We start from the raw sequence: 19,202 nt of genomic DNA, 5'->3' as shown, positions 1-19,202 counted from the left end.
AATTATTTCAATTAAATGAAGTGCACTCGTTAAATACAGCCGTTATGCTCCATTTTTTCAAACCCTGTGTCTCCCTCCTTTTATGTTATCGTTTGACATTATAAAGTAGTGTATTGTTTCATTTTATAGTTTTATTCGAGGAGAAGCCTGAAGATGTTATAATCATGGAGGGAGAAACGGCCTCCTTATCCTGCAAAATCTCAGACTTTACCTCCACGGTTACCTGGCAACACAACCATATTCCTCTTCAAAGTGGTCATAAATATGAGTTACGTAAGGAGGGAAAAGTCAACATGCTGCTGATACATGATGTGGAGCCTCTGGATGCTGGAATATACTACTGCGATACAGGAGATAAGCAAAGCAGTGCCAAAATTACTGTAACAGGTAGATTGTGTGCAGTTAGCCTCCCTACCTTCCATTTTAAGTTTGAATTCTAATTTGTAGACATATTTTCTGGGAAATTATTAAAACCAAATTGCTCCAGTTCTCTTCTTTTTCTCATGTTTTTCAGAGCTTCCTCCATTCTTTCAGGAGGAGCTACAGAGTGTAGAAGTACAAGAGGGAGGTTCAGCATCTCTGTACTGTGAGCTGTCTAAACTTGGAGTGCCAATTCAATGGAAGAAGAATAGACTGCTACTAAGAACCAGCAGAAAGTATGAGATGAGACAGGATGGCTGTTTCCTCCAGCTCCATATAAAGGAACTCAAACTTGAGGATAGTGGCAGCTACTCATGTCTAGCGGGAAATGCAGAGACCACTGCAACTGTGACTGTGAAAGGTTTGTGAAGTTGGATATGTGCAGAACAAAATAAGTAATGAATTTGTAATTAATGTCCATTATGTTTTTCTAAGAATGTCGCTACAGTTCTCACCAAATCTTCCCAAATGTACATGTAGTGCTTCATTTTGATGTCAGTTCTCCATGTTGACAAACAAACATACTATTGTCAGTTTCTGTTCTATTTTTGTAAACTTGCATTTAAATGCAAATAATAAATTTACTGTTATGTCAGATGAACATAATAACAATTTGTCCTTTTGTGGTGACACATTGAGAAGATGTATAATTTGTCTCTTTTAATCCCTCAAAACTCAGAGCTCCCTCCATTCTTCAAGAAAGAATTAGGAAATGTTCAGGCTGAGGAGGGAGGTGCAGCCTCCCTTTGCTGTGAGCTGTCTAAACCTGGAGTGTCAGTGCAATGGAGGAGGAACAGACAACCTTTGAGAAACGGCAGAAAGTATGAGATGAAACAAGATGGCTGCCTCCTCAAACTCTACATCAGGGAGCTCAAACCTGAGGACGGTGGCAGCTACAAATGTCAAGCAGGAAGTGCAGAAAGTACTGCAACTGTTACAGTGAAAGGTGTGTGAAATTATAAATCTGCTTTGTAAATTTTACATTGCCGGCAGGATCTAAATAAAAATTAACTATATGTTGGGTTTATCTTTTTTTTGTGGTAAAACCTCCAGCTATTCAATATAATTTAGAATGATACAGAGCTAGCACCACTCACCTAAGTAAATTAATGATCATTGACATAATATCTACTTCCTACTACTTTTGAACCTTGTTTGTCAGTGGTTTTAATTCATAACTTTTTACCCTGTTGTCTTTCTCAGAGCGCCCACCATTTTTCAAAGAAGAACTGCAAAATGTGAAGGCGGAGGAGGAGGGTACAGTGTCCCTGTCCTGTAAGGTGTCTAAGCCTTGCATGCCAGTGCAATGGAAGAAGAACAAGCTGCCACTGACAGCCAGCAGGAAATATGAGATGAAGCAGGATGGCTGCCTCTTCCAGCTCCTCATCAAGGAGCTCAAACCCGAGGACAGTGGAAGCTACACATGTCAAGCAGAACATGCAGAGACCACAGCAACTGTGACAGTGAAAGGTGTTTATGTTTAGAGAATACTAACGTTTTCACAGTATTTTCATGTTAACACCAGCAATATGAAACCAAAATCATATTCTTCTGGTGATGTTTAAAGTACACACTGTTCACATTACATTCAACACATAATTATATTTGTCCTTACCTGTCTTCCCAGAGCTCTCTCCATTCTTCACCAAAGAATTACAGAGTGTGGAGGCTGAGGAAGGAGGTTCAGCCTCTCTTTGCTGTGAGCTGTCTAAGCCTGGTGTGCCAGTGCAATGGCAGAAGAACAAGCTGCCGCTGAGAAGAAGCAGAAAGCATGACATGAAACGGGATGGCTGCCTCTTCCAGCTGCACATCAGTGAGCTCAAACCTGAGGACAGTGGCAGCTACACATGTCGAGCAGAACAAATAGAGACCACTGCAACTGTGACAGTGAAAGGTGTGTAAATTTGGAAAATTACATTACATTTTTATATATCATTATGTTCTAAATCACAGTAAAGATAGCTACATTTTGTGATGGTCTGAGCTTTCTGGAGCTGATTGTAATTTACAAGATAGAAGTTTCAAAAAAATACCTTATGTATATGTAATACAGTATATACAGAGTTTGGTTCACATCTAATAATATCTTAAGCACAATGTCCGTTATAGCAAAGACAAACAAAAGACATTTGCCCTCTTGATAACAATGTTTTTCAGAGCTCGCTCCATTCTTCAAGAAGGAATTAAAAAATGTGGAGGCTGAAGAGGGAGGTGCAGCCTCCCTGTGCTGTGAGCTGTCTAAACCTCCCATATCCGTGCTATGGAAGAAGAACAAGCTGCCACTGAGAGATAATAGGGAGTATGAGATGAAGCAGGATGGCTGCTTCCTCCAGCTCCACATCAAGGAGCTCAAACCTGAGGACAGTGGCAGCTACACATGTCAAGCAGGAGCTGCAGAGACCACTGCAGTGGTGGCAGTGAAAGGTGAGAATGTTTTAGCAATCCTCTCTGCATTTCACAAAGCTTCCACCTTCACCTGTTCTGTTGGTTAAATTGCAAACGCACTTTAAACTATATAAGATTGCTGAAAAGCATCTAATTATGGAATGTCTGGCTAGGTTGTAAACACATTCCAATTACACTACACAAGAAATACACTATTATTGTGTTTTTTCACAATATAATAACTTTTGCAGAGCTCCCACCATTCTTCACCGAAGAATTGCAGAGTGTAGAGGCTGAAGAGGGAGATTCAGCCTCTCTGTACTGTGAACTGTCTAAGCCTGGAGTGCCAGTGCAATGGAAGAGAAATAGGCTTCCTCTAAGAGCCACTGAGAAGTATGAGATTAACCAAGATGGCTGTTACCTCCGGCTGCACATCAAGGACCTCAAACCCAAGGACAGTGGCAATTACTCCTGTCAAGCAGGAAATGCAGAGACAATTGCAACCATGTCAGTGAAAGGTGTGTGAATGTGAGCATTGTAGGTTTATGCATTAAATGTTTAATCTATGATCTCGCAATCGCTCAGTGACTGAGGTATATTATAATTTTACCATTTTAAAATTCTTAAACATGATTGTGTCTGGAGGTCACTGTATTTTCCACCCATTTACAGCTAAATCACATAATTTAAAGTAAATGTATTTACAAATGCTGTTTGGCACCATATCTTGGACTGTATAAAACATAAGTTTGAAACAAAAGTCTGCTCTCTCCCACATACCTAGAGCTTTCTCCATTCTTCTACAAAGAATTACAAAGTGTGGAGGCTGAAGAGGGAGCTACAGGTTCCCTGTCCTGTGAGCTGTCTAAGCATGGAGTGTTAGTGCAGTGGAAGAAGAACAAGCTGCCACTGAAAGCAAGCAAAAAGTATGAGCTGCAGCAGAATGGCTGCCTCCTCCAGCTGCACATCAATGAGCTCAAACCTGAGGACAGTGGCAGTTACACATGTCAAGCAGGACATGCAGAAACCACCGCAAGTGTGACAGTGAAAGGTCTGTACACTTGACTATGAGTGATTTAGTGCTGCACTACATGCATTTAATAATTTTGGCTGTTGATGGTTTTGATGATTCGTTAATGTTTCTTGTCAGCTGCTATTATTTCAGTCGCAAACATCTACATCATACATTTGCAGACAAGTCTTAAGGCATCCGTCAGGATTTGCTCTCCTTCAGTTTTAAGCATTATCTCATTATACTTACATTGTTTCTATTATACCTATGTGCCCAGAGCTCCCACCGTGTTTCAAGAAGGGTTTACAAAATGTAGAGGCTGAGGAGGGAGGCATAGCCTCCCTGTGTTGTGAGGTATCGAAGCCTGGGGTGACAGCCCAATGGAAAAAGAACAGACTGCCACTGAGAGCAAACAGAAAGTATGAGATAAAGCAAGACGGCTGTTATCTCTACCTTCATATGAAGGAGCTCACACCTGAGGACAGTGGCACTTACACATGTCGGGCAGGATGTGCAGAGACCACTGCAACTGTGTCAGTGAAAGGTGTGTGTATGTTGTAGGTATATACACAGAAAGTGTTATTATATCATCTCAAAGTCTCTTAGTGACAGTTGTTTAATTTTTAAATCTATCATTAAAATGAATCTTTATAGCGTTATAGCTATGTGCTACAACAATTAGCTTATTGAAATTTTTCTGACTTGAAAATCAGTTGTGAGCAGTTTTTCTAATTCTTTTGCCTAGCACTACAACCCACTCCACCAAAGGCAGAGTCTCCCATAATATTACTTCAGGCAAAGGGAACTTTTTCCAAACAAAAGCCTAATTTTGAGAATGACAGACCCCAGCTTCCAGAGCCTAAACCTATTCCTCCAGAGCCCAAAAAGAGGACTAATAGGAAAGCATCTATTATAATTTTAGAAAAAGAGGAACCTTTGTTTTACCAGGTGATGCCAGAGGAGAAGAATGAAAACCAAAAGATCATCCACTCTGTAAAGGCTAAGGAGAGCTTATCTGATATTTTACAAAATGTAACTCAATTGGAGATGCATAAAGAGAAGGACAGTGAGGTACACAAGAGAAGTGATACAGTGAGATTACCAGAGAAAAATAATTGGAAAGACAGGAAGGTTGAAGCACCAAGTGGGCCTTTGGAAACAGATAGCGAACTTTTCCTGGAGAAGAGACAACCAGGAGGGAATTTGGAGGAACTGCTTAAAGCTGACTTTGAAAGTCAGTCAGAGATGATTATGGGTGACACTGTGGTTGAAAAAAGTAAACCATCAATAGCATGTTTGGAGAAGAGACATGACATCAAACAGAGCTCAAAACATTCAAGACAGACTGCAGAGAAAACAAGTGCAGTTGAGGCGAAGGTGAAAACTCCAGAAGCAGCATTCGTGCAAATCAGTGAAGATGAAAAACAAAGTGTGAAACACCTGGAGAGGTTTAAATCTATGGTAAAAGAATATGCCGTAGACAAGACGGAACAGGAGCATTTAAAAGCCCCAGTGAGATCTAAAGGAAAGCCAATAGGGGAAAAAGAATCCCTTAAACATATTTCTAAGGAAACTGATGACCTCATTCTCCAATTAAAGCTTTCGGGAAATTATACAGAAAAAGACCATAAATCAGGAGACCATGTGAAACAAGTGTCCATGGATGCAGAGAGAAAGAAAACACCACTAGAGCAAGTACCTTCAATAATTAACCTGGACAAAGAGTCAGCAGTACAGCCAGAAAAAGAGGAGGAATTTGCTTCTCCAAAAATACCTGTGAGGACAAAAAGTAGACCAAAGGACGAAATTGAAAAGCAATTATCAAGGAACACTGAGATGGATCAAGGTGAACAACAGCTGACAAGAGCTTTGTTCAAAACTGTGGCTGATCTACCGGTAAAACAGCCCATAAAGCCTAAGGAAAAGGATGTTGATGGGAAACCAAGATTTGAGAGGAAACCATCAGTCACTAAAGACACTGAAATAGTTAGTAAAGTAATGAAATATGATAAAGTCACAGAGAAAGAAATCCAACAGTCACTAAAACTGCCAATAAAACCTATGAGAAAAGAACCTAAAGTGGAAATGAAACTGGCAGTAGCCCAAGTGAGGATGGAGGAAGAACAAAAGACATTAAAGGTGGCAGAAGACATTCCCGTTCTCTATATTTCTGAAGATCAGACCTTCTCAGAGACTTTAACTGAAATTCCTGTGAAACACAGCAACGTCTACCACATTGACTCAATTGTTCAACCTTTAGCACTTGCTCCAATTAATGTACTCCAGAAAACTCAACCATCTGATGATATTCAACCTGAGATTTGCATTGAGGATGAACCACAAATGCAAGAAGCCGCTATCAAGATCCAAGCTGCCTTCAAGGGCTATAAAACCCGCAAAGACATGCGGCCAGTCTTTAAAGAGGTGTTTAAGAACCAGAATGCAGATCTTCATGGTACAGTCACTCTAGTGTGTGTTGTAGAAGGAAAACCCAGCACAGTGCGCTGGCTAAAAAATGGCCATCAAATTTCTAGTAACAGGCAATGTCATATTGAGACTTCAGAGAATGGTGTGTGTACATTGGCGATAAAAAACCTGACCACCAGTGACAGTGGAATTTACACCTGTGAGGTGCTTAATAAGTTTGGTGTGACATCCTACAATGGAAACATAACAGTAGTACATCCTGTTCCAGTAGCCGAGAAGCCTGTACACCCACCCCTTGCCGCCATAACCCCTCTGGAACTTGCACCACCAAAGTCTGAAACCCAGGCCAGGTCACAGACTCAGATAACCACTGCACCTTCAGATACTGCAAACTATGTAGAAAGTGTGAGCATCTCTCTGTGGGAGGCCTACAACATGACGGAGCAGGACAAATTAGTAAGCCTACAAGAGAGGAGGGGATCGTCACTTATTGCTGCTACCTCCTGTGAGTTATGCATTTATATTTTAGGTGTAATATACGTATATAATGATTATAAAAAGTATGGATTTCCTCAGTCATACAGTACAGTACATATGCTTTTCTGTTTTCAACAGTGTCCAGTCCATCTGATTATGAGACAGCTCCTGATATGATGGAACAAATTGAGACTGGCCCAACTGAACAAGGGTTGGAGTGCAAATCAAAAGATCAATTTTTTTTCTCTAAATAACATTGCTAAATTTGTATTTCATCCCCATAAACATACACCAAAATATTTTTAATAATGTCACAGGGAAGTGCCACAACCACTGGACCAAGTGACTCACAAGGATGATAAAGATGAGATAGCTGCTCCACAAGGTCCTAAGTTACTACTTGAGGTCAAAGGTGAGCAATGTGGATTAAATCTGTTTGTTATGTCATCTCCTGGTAAGTTTTACTGGAGCCATCTTATGTCTTATTTTAAGGGGCTCACGAAGGCAGGATGCGGACACCATCTCCAAAGCATCGTGCCCACACATCTCTAACCAGTACAGTCTCTGGATCAGAGTCTGAAGGGGAAGAAGATAGGAGAGAGGTGCTTTTACTTTAAGCTTTTAGTTTTTAGTTTAAGCACACATATTTTGCATTATAAGGATATTCAGTAAATCACATTTCAATTTATTCACAGTGTAATCAAATAATACTTGACATTTGTTTAAATGCATTTTTAACTACATACTGTATGGTAATGTGCATTTGCTTTACTTTTCCCTCAGACATTTGAAATGTATGTAGCTCGAGCTGACTGCAGTCGTAACAGCGGAAATAAGGAGAGTCTTATTCTGAAAGAGGGCCAGTTTGTTGAAGTCCTGGACTCTGTGCATCCTGACAGATGGCTGGTGAGAACCAAACCCACCAAAACCAATCCTGCTCGACAGGGATGGGTGTGTCCAGCCTACCTCGAAAAGAAGAGAAAGGTAGAATGTATAAATGTAGATGCTAACTCTGATGGCTGAAGCTTTAATCATAAACTGTTAGGTCAACAGAAATACTTATTTCTTAATAGAATTTAAAATAATAATTTTTTTGTTCTATTTTTTAACAGGAGACATTTTCACAGTTTAAAGCACCTCATGAAGATCTTGATGGAATTGGGTCTACAGGAGAAGAGTACAGGAGAGGTGTGAGGTGCGTCATTCCACAATTAATGTACTGACACATGCACTTAGGAACAACTGGGCACTGGTGATTTAATAGTATTTTTGTTTTTATTTATGATTTTCCTGTATCCATCCACACTTTTTCTGTTTTGGTTTTCTGTTAACCAAATCTGAAGCCATTTTTATTTTTGGGTATGTATTTGTACAATTATATATTAAGTGGCCGGTTTCTGTGGTGTAGCGGTTATCACGTTTGCCTCACACGCGAAAGGTCCCTGGTTCGAAACCAGGCAGAAACACGTGAGGGGCGGCTATAGCTCAGTTGGTAAAGGCAGTTGCTTATGGACCACAGGGTGAGTGGTTCGATCCCCGGCCCTGGCTATATGTCGAAGTGTCCCTGGGCAAGACCCTGAACCCCTAACAGCCCATTCCCCCTCCCCAGCGATGCAGTGCCGGTCCAAGCCCGGTAGAAATTGGGGGGGGTTGCGTCAGGAAGGGCATCCGGTGTAAAAACTGTGCCAAATCAACATGCGGACAATGATCCGCTGTGGCAACCCCGAACTCACGGGATAAGCCGAAAGGAGAGCATTTGTACAATTATATTAAGAGGGCTTTAATGATTAGGAAGAATTCATTTGGTCTAACTATAAATCTCAGTGGCGAAGAGCTAAAACAGATAATGCTGGGTCACATGCAATCTGAATAAATTTCTTTCTTTAGCCAACTGGTGCAAGGCCTGATTGATGGAGAAGAGGAGTTTGTAAAAGAGATGAAGTTGTTCACCAATCAACTGCTAAATTATCTGGAGTCTAGTCACCACATCCCCATTAACGTCCTCAACCAGATAATTTTCAGGAATATCAAGGACATTGTACTACTGCATGAGAGGTAATACATACACGTACATACACACATATACACAAAAGTAATGTAATACGTGGTATATTTTAATGCTCTTTTGACTTTGTTAATAAAACATACAAATAAATGACACACAATGAGCAAGCCATGTTGATAAAGAATCTGCCAAATATTAACAGTAGGCCATATATTCACACGTATTCCACAGAAGCTTGTACTGTTGTTTTCATGTTCACCTGCAATTACTTTTAATTTAGCTTTAGCAATAGAGATAAGGTGGAGTTTTTCCCCAAAATTCTTTTGTACTGTTCTGTAAAAGATAAAATGATGATGTTGACATTGTTTTAAGTATTATTTTTGGTCTGTGCAGGTCCATCCTTCCTGGTCTGAGAGGCTGTGCCACAGACGATGATGTGGCTATGCATCTGATCAAACACACTGAAGAATTTGAGAAGTATCTTCACTACATGATCGGACAAGCACAAGCAGAAGCCTGCATCACTGACAAGGCTACTCAGCAGTATTTGAAAGTATGCACACTTGTTCTGCATCTTAATATAAACATTTAACTTGAACACTGTGGACTTTAAGGTGCTGAATGTCAATAATAATACACTGACTTGCTGCATTGTTCTTCAGTTATTTAATATGCTGATCATTACATTTCAGGAGTTAACAGAAGCTGGTAAGCCTGATACATCTGATATGGATGTCCTTACATTCCTCCAGCGACCAGTAGAGAGGATTCAAACCTACCAGGCTTTACTGAAGGTCAGTGTACAAGCATGTAGGCATAATAGTGGCAACTTCTGAAATGTATTATTCATTAGTAGTTTTTCAATTATACAAGGATTTTGCATAGAAATATCATATAATACATACTGAATGTATGTATTAGTATTAAAAGTGCACCCAAACAAATGCCTTGGATATAATTAAGTATTTTATGGCAGGAGTTAATTAAAAACAAAGCCAAAGGTGGTCAGAACTGCTGTTTGTTAGAGGATGCCTTCTCCATGGTGTCTTGTCTACCCTGGAGGTCTGACAACCTGCACCAGGTGTCCCTCATTGAGAACTACCCAGCCCCCCTAACTGCCCTGGGTGAGCCTGTGCGACAGGTAACTAGAGATGACTGTTTTTATATTCAATATAAACATCCTGATTTACATACATGCATGATCTTACTCTGCATGGGTCTCACTTGCCTTCTTCTCTCTAGGGAGTTTTCACAGTGTGGGAGGAATCTTCAGAAGTGAAGACAAACTCTAGAGGGCACCAAAGACAAGTCTTTCTCTTTAAGGACTGTATTATACTGTGTAAACTCAAAAGAGACACCAGCATGAACAGTGACACCTTCACCTTCAGGAACAAAATGAAAGTAAGAACTGAGCCATTATTGTCTACTTTTTCACAGTAGGTAAAGCAGTACAAAAAGATTGGTACCACATTTGACCACATATAATAACAGTGATGCGAATACGGTGTACCTTTGATCCGACTCTAGACGTTCACACTCACTTGTGGTTGTTCTCACTTTTGCTGTCTGCTCAGCTGAATGATGTGGAAATAAAGGAGACTGTGGGTGGAGATGAAAAGTCTTGGGGGTTGTGGCATGAGCACAGAGGCTCCCTGCGAAGGTACACACTGCAGGGCCGCTCCACCCTGGTTAAACTTTCCTGGCTCATGGACCTAAAGGAGCTACAGCAATGCTTCAGCCTGCCTACTAACAGTAAGTTAAAGTAAATACAAGATAAATCTTGACCATAAAATACAACTATCACATGGATTCCTATCTATTTTCAATAATCAATAATAAATGACATTAAAAACAGATTACATTGAATCCTGATATTTAAAATCGTACCTGGTGCTTCTATCACATTTCATTTTCTCTGAGTTGTTAATTGTCATTTTTATGGCATAGTATAATATAATAATATATATATTATAATAAAATATAATATAACATATTTACCAAATGCTTGGGTGTGTTATTTCTATTTTTGTGTGTGCATGTGTCAACAGGCTCACCAGTGTTTGAGGTATTGCTGTCTGACACGACAACAAAGATAGGACAAACAATCCAACTGATCTGCAAGGTCACAGGGTCACCAAAGCCAATCATTAGCTGGCTTAAAGGTCAGTAGAGGTTTTGAAGTATTGCTGAGCACATGTGATCAAAAACAATTGTCATGGTTTCATAATTGGAACGTAATGTCTGCTTTTTAGATGGCCTTCCTTTAGAGGACGATCCCCGTCACATCATTACAGCAGACAGGTCTGGCAAATGTACTCTTATCCTGGACAGCCTCACTGCAGAGGACTCTGGACAGTATATATGCTATGCTAATAGCTCCATGGGCAGCGCTGCTACTCTGGCAAATGTTATAGTCCTTGGTGAGTCTTTTTTGCCCCTAGAAACTGCCTTACCTACTGTAATTGTTACTGGTACAGCTACTAATACCAGCACAGCTGTGGTTTCAAGCACAAAATTACTCAATATTACCCCCTTGTTACTTCGATCACTACTTCTACTGCTACTACTGTTGCGATTATCACATTTAGTTCTGTTACTGCTACTTTCTTTAGATCGACTACCCCTACATCTACTACTGTTCTTGCTGGTATACCTACTGATACTACTGCTAATATTGATAAATTGATTATAGAGCGCTTATTCCAATGTTGCTTCTCATTCACCAATATAGACACACACACACACCAATGATGGCAGCTGCCATGCAAGGTTCTCACCTGACCCAGGAGCAACTTGGGGTTCAGTGTTGTGCACAAGTTGAACCACTTACCCAGTGGTCCGTGGACGACTGCCTTACCAACTGAGCTACAGCCACCCCTGTCTGCTGAAATCATAAAGATTAAGTCTCACTGTATTTATTTATTTCTTTAGCTCCACCCAGATTTGTGTCTCGTCTGGAAAGTGCTTCTTTGATAGAGGGAGAGGATATCCAGTTTACTTGCTCCACACTCTCTACTCCTTTACCGCGAATCAGGTATGGTACAAGAGAAGCTGTAGTGTAAACCACAGTAGATGCTCTGTGGTTTTCTTATGTTTGCGTGTATCAAATGTACGAATCTTTGAATGTGGCAGGTGGTTGAAAAATGGCAGAGAGTTGACTGATCATCAGAAATACTTGATTGAGAATGATGCCCGAAGTGGAATCTTGTGTCTGACGGTCATAGGTGCAACAGAGGCAGATATGGGACAATATGAGTGTGAGGTATAAAAGCTACATTCATAAATCCTGTAGAGTTTCAAGATGTTAGCGCTCTTCCTTTAAGATACTGTACATCAAATCCAATTGCTTTTTAGCTTTGGAATGAGTTTGGCTGTGTCAAGTGCAAGGCAGGACTGTGCCCTGCCTATGTACCGCCGATTGATATCAAGAATGATGAACCACAGGATTTGCCTTCAAAAGGTAAGGCTGGCACAGGAACTGAAGGTAATTATCCTCCACACAGGATGTTTTCATGTGCATTCTCCGCACTCTCACTAGTTCAGCTGTGTTTGAGAAGGGATGCAGCACATACCATTGATTCACTTCTGATCCTGCCACCTTTTTTTGCATCACATCATGTGACACCTTTTTCACTTTACAACAAATTTTGCAAACAATTTACGTCAGTTTCAACTTTGAACCACTACCATTCATCCATTCTTTCAAGTTCACACCATTTTAAGGTTTTACTCACATGTTTTACATTCACTCACATGTTTGTCATTTCACACACTCACAATTTATGTAAATCCAGCTGCCATACTACTTGTTACTAGATCCCACTGGGCTATGGCAAATATTGCAGCTTGTTGATTAAACAAAAGGAAGATTTGCTATTATATGTATCATTTTCCATTTCATACCAGAGTTAAGTGAAGCATAAAAAAAACATTAAAACCAATGCATACACTGTATGTGCTTTTGCTGAATGCAGGTGTTAGAGGTTAACCAATCTGCCTGATTGTTACAGTGACCTTTCCCACAACAAATCCTGACTTAAACATAACCATTCCTGTCCTAATAACTGCACATAAGTAATTCTAACCTTTTTTAGTAGTGACACCTGGATCGGTGTCACTATTACAGTACAAATCTCCTTCTAACTGCCAGTAAGGCTGTGGAACTGTCTAATGCCATAACATAATGGGATCTAGAGTATACCATTCAACATACACACCATACTGTACCTCCCAGCATTCTTTGCCATGGAAAAACATTGATATGTGGATTTTATGAAATGTTTTGTGTTTTTTTTTATTATGATACCACTCAGCAAAATGCATGGATTTAAGCAAACCAATTCATTTTCCTCTGTTAGAATTATGTTGTTATCTAAAATGTAGCCCTACAACAAACGTGCCAGAGCTAGCAAAAGTGATTTAAATATAGAGAGAGCAAGAACCTCTTTTACAGGTAGATTATGTAGTAATTTTTTAACTGTGCTAGAAAATACTTAAAATTACTGTTGCTGCTTCTGTCACACAGGTTAATGTGTGACAGGTAAGTAGTAAAATATAATAGAAGTCAGCCAAAGTGAATGGAGTTATGGGAAGTTGTGATGAAACTCAACTGTATGTTTTGCATTTAATTTTATTTAAAATTTACTATACATATTTACTTTTTTTTTCGACTCCAATTTAGATGTTTGCCCTTCCATTGCCAATAACACACATGTTTTTCCATCTTCCTTGTACTAGTCCTAAAGCAGGAAGTTCCTCACATGGACTGTTCCATGTAAGCCATCATTGTCATGATAACAAATAACCACTCAACATTTTCCTGTATCCTCTTGCCAACGCATGCCCAGCTAACTCTTCACTCCAACGAATACAAGATGGTCATGTGCTGGGCAAGTGTTACCCTTTACACCTTTACAGGAGTGGTCATGGGCATGTGCCCATGTCCTCCTGATGTGGTGGGTTGGGGTTAAACCCTCAAGTACTAAGGTAAGAATTGCAATATTATCTTTGCCGAATTGTGAGGTAATGTACTTTTTAAAATTTTCCAACTATTTATAACAGTATGGTTATAAACGGCTATCGTTAAGATACATTTTTTAAAATATATTTAAAAACATATACTACTTGTAGTACTACTTACTTTAAAGTTCAGTTTCAGTGCTGTTTTTGTTTTCATAGATGCTGACTCAGAGGGCTGGTCCACTGCTTTTGTGAAGAAATGGTTACAGACTGATTTCACCCCCACCTCTATTGCCAAGATGCTTTGTCCTCCCGGACAAAGTGAACAGTACGTTATGTATAACTCAGCAAAATGTGTATCCACAGACCTAAACTAAAGAACCAAAACAAAACCAAAAAAAATAGAAAAAAGTAAAAGGAAAGGAAAGTTGTTTTGTAATGTATTAAAAAGCTACACATTTCATATCATTATGATTAACTGGTGGAATTAAAATATTGCCTTTTATTTTGACTTTGCATCCAGTTCTGAGTGTGCCAATTATGTTGTTCCTGCCTCTTCATCCACGGATCATACAGTACAGCGGCCTCTGTATTACCTAGAAGAAGAGGAGGAGGAGATTTACATCTCAGAGCCTATGCAGGAAATTACAGATGGTATTCTTGTGTCTTAATCATTAAATTCTGAATATTTTGACACTTGTATGATTAACTAAGTGATCTAATTTACCTTTCAGCCCCTCCATCCATTCAGGTACCCACTGAAGACTTGTGCATAGAGCCTGGCCAGCCAGCTACATTTACTGCAATTATCACAGGAAGACCATCTCCTAAGATAGAATGGTACAAGGTAGGACACTGACAGTAGCAGTGATTTCCAAACAAGGTTGGTTAAAGAGGCAATATAATGCTTTTTTGATCTGGTGTAATTTATATATACCTTTTGTAAAGTTGGGTGTTAGTAGTACACATAGTCAAAGGCCCAAAGCCATTGTGGAAGTTCATAAAAGGACCTCCATTTTGGGTTCCCTACCGGGGAGACTGTTACTAATAATGCTAATTAAAATTTAACTCTTCTACTGTGATTGGAGGATGGAGCGGAGCTTGCCTCCAGTGAGAATGTGGAGATCTTACATCATGGAGCCCGCTGCTCAATCACTATAGTGTGCCCCGAGGGTGAAGACAGCGGCATATACACCTGTTTCGCCTACAATGAATCTGGCCACGCTTCATGCCAGGCTCAGCTTGTGGTGCAGGAAGGTAAGACAGCAGCATGCCCTTTTTAAGTGTATTAGTGTCTAACTGAATAACCTTACCAGTGCTTGGTGGTCTGGATATATTTATCACCAAGAAGGTTAAATAATTCTATTGTTGTCACAGCCTCCCCCCTGTAAGTTAGTTTTACGCCTATCAATCTCAAGAAATTTAAATTAAAAGTGATTTTGTTACATTGTGTGTTCTTTATCTTTCCATTGATCTGTAGGGGCACCAGAGTGCCAGGAGAGAGAAGTGGAGCTGGGAAAAAGAAGGAAGTTATTCTCTGTCTATGATGTTCAGGACGAAATTGGACGGTAAACTTGTAAATCAACATATTCTGACAGGATCTCTTGTAAGATTTGACATGGCCACTATTATCTTTCTGTGTTTTAGGGGAACCTTTGGTGTAGTGAAGCGTGTCCTCCACAGAAGAACAGGTGAAGTCTTTGCTGCCAAGTTCTTGCCTCTGCGGAGCAGTACTCGGACTAGGGCCTTCCAGGAGAGAGACTTGCTCTCCCGTTTGGCTCATCCTAGAGTGGCCTGTCTGCTGGACTTCTTTTGCACTAGACGCACCCTAGTGCTGATCACAGAAATGTATCCTTTTTACTAAATGTTATGATATGATCACCTCATTTTCTTCTCGGCGGGTTTAGTTTATTGATTTGTATATAGTTAAGATTCTTTAACATCATTTTAGCTGCTGTTCTCATGGACTTGTGGACCATTTATTACTGAAAGGATCAGTCACAGAAAAAGAAGTACTCGCTTATGTTTATTTCCTACAATGTATTTTCACAAATGGTATGTATGGCTTTTGACTAATATTTTACATTTAATTTCAGGCTCAGTCATACATCCAGCAAATCCTTGAAGGAGTTGGTCACATGCACAGCATGAACATCTTGCATCTGGACCTTAAAGTGAGATTTCCAGTCCAGCTAACAATACAAGATTCAAAGATTTAAGATTCAAAGATTCAATATTCAGAGTGTTTATTGTCATATGCACAGACAGAAAGCATGTTTCCCTGCACAATGAAATTCTTATTTTGCCATCCACAATAAATGTCATACAGTAAAGTAAAATTTTTTAAAAAGAGCAAAAAAAATAAGAGCAATAAAGGCAATAAAGGTGAGGTAGTGTAGTTCTGAATAAGGCAATAAAAATTGAGGTAGTGCAGTTCTCAGTGAGGTAGTGCAGTTCTCAGTGAGGTAGTACAGTTCTCAGTGAGGTAGTACAGTTCTGAAATAATAATTGTGCAAAAATGTAAATCAATGTAAACAGTTGTGTCCATGTAAACAGATATGTCCATGATTGCAAACTCCTATCAGCTGTTCAGGAGTCTCATGGCAGAGGGGAAGAAGAGTTCTTCAGTTTTGAAGTCCTGCATTTCACACTTCTGTACCTCCGTCCTGAGGGTAGAAGTGTGAACAGTCAGTGCTGGGGGTGGGAGGGGTCTTTGAAGATGGAAGCAGCTCTCCAGTGGACTCTGCGGTGGTAGATGCTCTCCAGAGAGGGCAGTGGAGTCCTGGTGATCTTCTGTGCAGTCTTCATCACTCTCTGCAGGTGTTTGTACCACACAGTGATGCAGTTGGTCAGGACACTCTCAATGACACAGCTGTAGAAGTTGCTGAGGATCTTTGGCAACATACCAAACTTCCTCAGCCTCCTCAGAAAATACAGCTGCTGTTGGGCTTTCTTGACCAGCTGCGTGATGTGAGGTTTCCAAGTGAGGCCCTCACTGATGTGGACACCCAGGGATTTAAAGTTGGTCACCCTCTCCACTTCAAGCTCCCAGATGAACAGTGGCTGTTGCGTTCTCCTCTCCTTTCCCATGTCCACTATCATCTCCTTCGTCTTGTCTGTGTTGAGGGCGAGGTTGTTGTTGGTCCTGCAGGGTACAGGAACATGATCGAGAGTGTTCTTATCACGGGTGGGAATGTCCACATGCTGGTGGTATTTGGGGAATACAGTACGTAAACTACACTGGTTGAAGTCACCAGCAACAATAAAAACAGTGTCAGGATGAGACGTTTTTAACGCGCTGATGACGTCATGGAGTTTGTTGGGTGCTGCCGTGGAGTTAGCTCGTGGGGGGATGTAAACAGCGGCCAAAAACACAGCAGTAAATTCTCTCTGTAGATAATAAGAACAGCACTTCAGCAGTAGAAACTCCACATCTGGCGAACAGTGTTCATCGACAGTAGATCACTAAGTGTATAATTGTTTTTGGCGCAGTCATTAACTCCTGTTTTCATTTGTACTCTTTTCAGCCTGACAATATCCTAATGGTGTATCCACCCAAAGATGAGATCAAAATCTGTGATTTTGGTTTTTGCCAAGAAATAGACACATCCAGACATCAGTATACCATGTTTGGCACACCCGAGTTCATTGCCCCTGAAATTGTTCACCAAGAGCCTGTCACTGTGGCCACTGATATTTGGTGAGTAACCTGATTAATTATTATCACACCAGATACATGCAAGTGTGCATTTTTTAGGATGTGTAAATGTATCACATTTAACACGTGAATTTCAATTTTCTGTAGACCCACTTTAGTATTATTAGCAATAAAAAAATGTTTACAATGACATATCTCTAAATAAAAAAGTTCTCTTAATCATGTATAATTGTAAATTGCAGAGCAAAATTACACATTACATCACAGCATTTCATATTTCCTCTCTCAGGGCAGTGGGTGTAATGGCCTATCTGTGGTATGTATCACTGAACTTTTAATTATCCCAAAATGTTAAATATGCAGTATTTCAACAATGTGCACATATTACTCTCCCTCTACATTATGCCTTATCTTGACAGTCTGGTGTGCCGATGTCCATTTGTGGGCGAGACAGACCGTGCCACACTGCTGAGAGTTGGGGAGGGGACCTTAAACTGGGATGCGCCTGATGTCACAAACAGGAGCACTGAGGCCCAGAACTTTCTTCACTTGGTCCTACAGTCAGATCCGGAGTAAGAAACCTATTTTATTGTTCCGCATAGCGTGACTTAGAAAACCTATTACACAACCAAAATGTGAAGTAGATATTTGCTGGTAAAGAAAAGAAAGACAATATAGCAAAAGTAAATAACATAATAAAACAATGGCAGACCTGCTACTGCTCAGGTGTTTTAGTTAGATGGTGTGGTCACAAGGGGCTGGCCCTATCCCAGCTTTCTTTGGGTACACCCCTGAACAGGTCACTAGTCTATCAACAATCTTTTAGATTTGGACTGGAAATAATATGTGGATGCGGTTTTTTTTAATTTCTGCTAACCAATCTGTTGATGAAATATCTAGAATAATTAGCTTATAATTAATAATTAACTACAGGTGTTATGAAAATTCTTTTTTTTCTCCAAGCTAAGGAAGTAGCAATGGACACTGGCTCTGTAGAATTTGATGATATCGTTGTATTTCGACTAATATTTACAGCAGTGTGTTGCCCCCTCCATGACCCAAAATCTGCTCAGTTTTTTATTACAATAATTAACTTAGCAATGTTATATGTTGTGTCCTATTGGATGAATATTGTTTCAGAAATCTAAATTGGTATATTTAAAAGAAATAATTATATTAGTTGTAATAGTCAATTCTCTGACATGACTTGTTGACTTAAAAAGCCTCAAAAGTTATAAAGCTTACAACAATCTTCACATGCGGTATATTCACTCCCCTACTCTTATTTTGATTGTATTTCAAATTGTATTTTTATTTAATAGACTGCACTATATTATAAGAATCCAACTAGATGTGTATTCTGCTATGTAGTGTTCTTCCTATCCATCATCCCATTGGTTAATCTTCACAAAGCTGCAGTAAAGTAACAATATGCACCCTGAAAACACTATATGGTTCCATGTGTAACCACTTCTATAATTTTTATGTACCTAGGAAGCGACCATCTGCCTTTGAATGCTTGAGCCACACATGGTTTCAGGTGAGAAGAAACAATTTTTGTTTTAGTCAAGCTTCCAAAAACATACCAACCAACATGACTAAACACACAAGTCTTTGGGTTCAGGATGAACATGCAGGAGAAGATACTGATGAGATCAACACAAAGAATTTGAAAGTTTTCATATCTAAAAGGAAGTGGCAGGTGAGTTACCTCTCCTATGCTATGTCATTCATTAGCTCCTTTTACACAGTTCAAGATGGCATTAACAGTTTGCCATCATGCCATCCTTTATAACAGTATGAGAGGTAGTGATTTTTCGGCAGTAGTCCTGTCTCGACATCTGTATAATGGGAGAGAT

The 19,202-nt window shown here is 39.9% G+C and overlaps 1 protein-coding gene and 1 non-coding gene across 2 annotated transcripts in view; both read left to right on the top strand.

Moving 5' to 3' along the window:
- obscna (obscurin, cytoskeletal calmodulin and titin-interacting RhoGEF a) overlaps positions 1-19,202 on the top strand; it is a 40,330-nt gene that overhangs the window by 13,997 nt on the left and 7,131 nt on the right. The window contains exons 29-67 of the mRNA XM_067513821.1: positions 130-387; positions 515-781; positions 1,100-1,366; positions 1,624-1,890; positions 2,048-2,314; positions 2,578-2,844; positions 3,057-3,323; positions 3,590-3,856; positions 4,095-4,361; positions 4,563-6,749; positions 6,860-6,932; positions 7,039-7,133; positions 7,214-7,323; positions 7,505-7,705; positions 7,834-7,916; positions 8,609-8,776; positions 9,120-9,279; positions 9,419-9,520; positions 9,703-9,867; positions 9,969-10,127; positions 10,301-10,478; positions 10,775-10,888; positions 10,979-11,146; positions 11,658-11,760; positions 11,859-11,988; positions 12,081-12,186; positions 13,905-14,013; positions 14,209-14,339; positions 14,420-14,532; positions 14,774-14,942; positions 15,166-15,253; positions 15,333-15,533; positions 15,637-15,697; positions 15,782-15,859; positions 17,213-17,385; positions 17,633-17,659; positions 17,763-17,915; positions 18,838-18,883; positions 18,968-19,045. Of these exons, the coding sequence (XP_067369922.1) occupies positions 130-387; positions 515-781; positions 1,100-1,366; positions 1,624-1,890; positions 2,048-2,314; positions 2,578-2,844; positions 3,057-3,323; positions 3,590-3,856; positions 4,095-4,361; positions 4,563-6,749; positions 6,860-6,932; positions 7,039-7,133; positions 7,214-7,323; positions 7,505-7,705; positions 7,834-7,916; positions 8,609-8,776; positions 9,120-9,279; positions 9,419-9,520; positions 9,703-9,867; positions 9,969-10,127; positions 10,301-10,478; positions 10,775-10,888; positions 10,979-11,146; positions 11,658-11,760; positions 11,859-11,988; positions 12,081-12,186; positions 13,905-14,013; positions 14,209-14,339; positions 14,420-14,532; positions 14,774-14,942; positions 15,166-15,253; positions 15,333-15,533; positions 15,637-15,697; positions 15,782-15,859; positions 17,213-17,385; positions 17,633-17,659; positions 17,763-17,915; positions 18,838-18,883; positions 18,968-19,045 (8,123 nt within the window). The remainder of the gene's footprint in view (positions 1-129; positions 388-514; positions 782-1,099; positions 1,367-1,623; positions 1,891-2,047; positions 2,315-2,577; positions 2,845-3,056; positions 3,324-3,589; positions 3,857-4,094; positions 4,362-4,562; positions 6,750-6,859; positions 6,933-7,038; positions 7,134-7,213; positions 7,324-7,504; positions 7,706-7,833; positions 7,917-8,608; positions 8,777-9,119; positions 9,280-9,418; positions 9,521-9,702; positions 9,868-9,968; positions 10,128-10,300; positions 10,479-10,774; positions 10,889-10,978; positions 11,147-11,657; positions 11,761-11,858; positions 11,989-12,080; positions 12,187-13,904; positions 14,014-14,208; positions 14,340-14,419; positions 14,533-14,773; positions 14,943-15,165; positions 15,254-15,332; positions 15,534-15,636; positions 15,698-15,781; positions 15,860-17,212; positions 17,386-17,632; positions 17,660-17,762; positions 17,916-18,837; positions 18,884-18,967; positions 19,046-19,202) is intronic.
- Positions 8,115-8,187, top strand: trnav-cac (transfer RNA valine (anticodon CAC)). Its single transcript has one exon. It is a non-coding gene; the product is annotated as a tRNA-Val (tRNA).

This window comes from Channa argus, chromosome 8 (assembly GCF_033026475.1).
Source record: "Channa argus isolate prfri chromosome 8, Channa argus male v1.0, whole genome shotgun sequence".
NCBI lineage: Eukaryota > Metazoa > Chordata > Actinopteri > Anabantiformes > Channidae > Channa > Channa argus.
This window is presented reverse-complemented; position numbering and strand designations above follow the sequence as displayed.